The 2,625-nt window shown below is 40.9% G+C and overlaps 1 protein-coding gene across 1 annotated transcript; it reads right to left on the bottom strand.

Annotated features, from left to right (window-relative positions):
- Window positions 1–603: 603 nt before the first annotated feature.
- Window positions 604–2,399, bottom strand: LOC140015799 (uncharacterized). Its single transcript, XM_072068619.1, has 5 exons — window positions 2,076–2,399; window positions 1,760–1,955; window positions 1,240–1,427; window positions 891–1,068; window positions 604–734 (listed from the first exon to the last, which is right to left on the bottom strand). Exons 1-5 carry the CDS (start codon window positions 2,397–2,399, stop codon window positions 604–606), a joined length of 1,017 nt encoding a protein of 338 aa, XP_071924720.1.
- Window positions 2,400–2,625: the final 226 nt, after the last annotated feature.

The raw sequence follows: 2,625 nt of genomic DNA, 5'->3' as shown, positions 1-2,625 counted from the left end.
AAAGAAAGAAAGAAAAAGAAAAGAAAGAAGAGAAGTAGGGCTACGGGTCCTTGAATTTTCTCTTTCTTTTTTTTTGAAGGGCAATTTGGTCTTTTCACACTTTTTTTTTTCAGAACAATGAACCCCTATCTTAGGTGTGGGCACGCCTAACTGCCCTCTAGTCTTCTGATCATCTGTCAAAATTTTTGACTTTAAGCGTGACCACCTGGCGTGGGCACGTCTAACTGCTATAGAATCTTCTGACCAATTTTCGAAAATTGAGTTCCTTAGGCGTGACTATCTGGCGTGGGCACGTCTAACTACTGTAGAGTCTTCTGACCGCGGACAAGAACTTTCTTCCCTTAAACGTGACTACCTAGCGTGGGCACACTTAACTGCTATAGAGTCTTCTGATCGTCGCCTTCCAACTCTTTTCCTTAGACGTGACCACTTAGCGTGGGCACGTCTAACTGCCAACTTCCTGCCACCAAACAACAAACTACTAAATGACACTAACACTTAAATAAAACTGCAAAAATGTACGAAAACTAAAACAAATAGTCTTGGGTTGCCTCCCAAATAGCGACTTTATTTAATGTCTTTGGCTAGACGCAGCTGGAACCCTCAAACAAGATAAATTGGATCCTTGAGGTGTACAACTTCTACTTCTTTAACTGAGAATCCTTCAAAATAAGGTTTGAGACGATGGCCATTCACCACGAATTTGTTCTCTGTCTTTAAACTTTGGATCTCCACTGCACCATAATGAAACACATTAGAAACGACATAGGGACCAATCCAATGAAAATGCAACTTACCGGGAAAAAGTTTAATCCTCGAGTGATACAAGAGGACTTTTTGCCTTACTACAAAAGATTTCCTTGAAACTTGCTGATCATGGAAGATTTTACTTTTTTCCTTATAGATCGTGACATTCTCATATGCTTCATTCCTAATTTTCTCCAATTCTTGTAGCTGCAATTTCCTTTGGACCCCCGCATCTTCCAGGTTCATGTTGCATTCTTCACCGCCCAAAACGCCTTGTGTTCGAACTCCACGGGAAGATGACAAGCCTTCCCGAAGACAAGTCTGTACGGGGACATCCCAATCGGCGTCTTATACGCGGTGCGGTACGCCCACAGTGCATTTTCTAACTTCAAGCTCCAATCCTTCCTGTCCGGGTGTACCATCTTCTCCAAGATTGATTTAATTTGACACTTTGACTTGCCCATTTGTCTGCGGGTGATAAGGTGCAGATACCTTGTAGAGCACGCCATATTTTCGGAACAGGGCAGCAATAATCTTATTACAAAAGTGTATGCCCCTATCACTTATCACAACTCTCGGCATCTCAAAGCGGACAAATATGTTAGATTTGAAAAACTCTGCAACCACTCTAGAATCATTAGTACATATGGGTTTTGCTTCCACCCACTTAGAGACATAATCTACAGCACGTAAGATATATACGAATCCAAAAGATAAGGGAAAGAGACCCATAAAATCTATCCCCCAAACATAAAAATTTCAACAAACAACATGGGGGTTTGGAGCATTTGGTCCCTACGAAGAATATTTTCCACCCTTTGACACTTATTACATGATTTACAAAATAAGTACGTATTTTTAAAAAGGGTGGGCCAATAAAGGCCACTCTCCAACATTTTACGAGCTGTTCTTTTAGGCCCAAAATGCCCTCCACATGCAAACAAATGACAAAAATTTAAAATGGAGTGGAATTCACCTACACTTACACACCTTCTTAGCATTTGATCAGAACATTGCCTCCACAGGTAGGGGTCGTCCCAAATATAGTATTTGACATCACTTTTTAACTTGTCTCTCTTAGTCTTGGGCCAATCTGTAAGCAGTTGATTAGTCACTAAGAAATTTACAATGTCAGCATACCAGGGTGCAAATGAATTAATGGCAAGGAGTTGCTCCTCTGGAAATGTCTCTCTCAATGGTTGCTCTTTCTTATGTGTTAGTAAGCAGCTAAAGTGATCTGCAACTAAATTCTCTTGCCCACTTTTATCTTTAATCTCCAAGTTGAACTCTTGAAGGAGCAGGATTCATCTGATGAGCCTTGGTTTTACATCCTTCTTCGTCATCAAGTACCTTAAGATTGCATGATCAGAGAAAACTGTTACTTTTGCATCTAACAAATAAGGTCTAAATTTTTCTAATACAAGAACCACAACTAGTAATTCTTTCTCCGTTGTAGAATAATTGAATTGAACTCCATTCAACGCCTTTGATGCATAGTAGATTGCATGTGCCGTCCTGCCAATTCTTTGCCCTAACACTGCTCCCACTGCATAGTCACTCGCGTCACACATTATTTCAAATGGGAGGCTCCAGTCCGGCGGTTGGATGACGGGCGGTGAGGTTAACGATTCCTTCAATTTGTCAAATGTCATCCTGCACTCCTCGGTGAAGTCAAATGCTATATCCTTTTACAACAACTTAAACAGGGGCGCTCCAATTTTGGAGAAATTGTTGATAAATCTCCTGTAGAACCCTACATGACCCAAAAAGGACAGCACTTCCCGTACACTTATGGGGTAAGGTAAAGCAGAAATAATATCGACTTTCGCTTTATCTACCTCTATGCCTCTAGCCGACATTACATGTCCTAAGACAATA

The sequence above is a fragment of the Coffea arabica genome, chromosome 10c (assembly GCF_036785885.1).
Source record: "Coffea arabica cultivar ET-39 chromosome 10c, Coffea Arabica ET-39 HiFi, whole genome shotgun sequence".
Lineage (NCBI taxonomy): Eukaryota > Viridiplantae > Streptophyta > Magnoliopsida > Gentianales > Rubiaceae > Coffea > Coffea arabica.
This window is presented reverse-complemented; position numbering and strand designations above follow the sequence as displayed.

Coding starts and splice junctions, on each gene's coding strand:
- LOC140015799 (XM_072068619.1), bottom strand. CDS start 2,399: ATGACATTTGACAAATTGAAGGAATCGTTAACCTCACCGCCCGTCATC. Junction 1,069..1,239: donor AATATGGCGTGCTCTACAAG/GTATCTGCACCT, acceptor GTCCCCGTACAG/ACTTGTCTTCGGGAAGGCTT. Junction 735..890: donor CACGATCTATAAGGAAAAAA/GTAAAATCTTCC, acceptor ATTATGGTGCAG/TGGAGATCCAAAGTTTAAAG.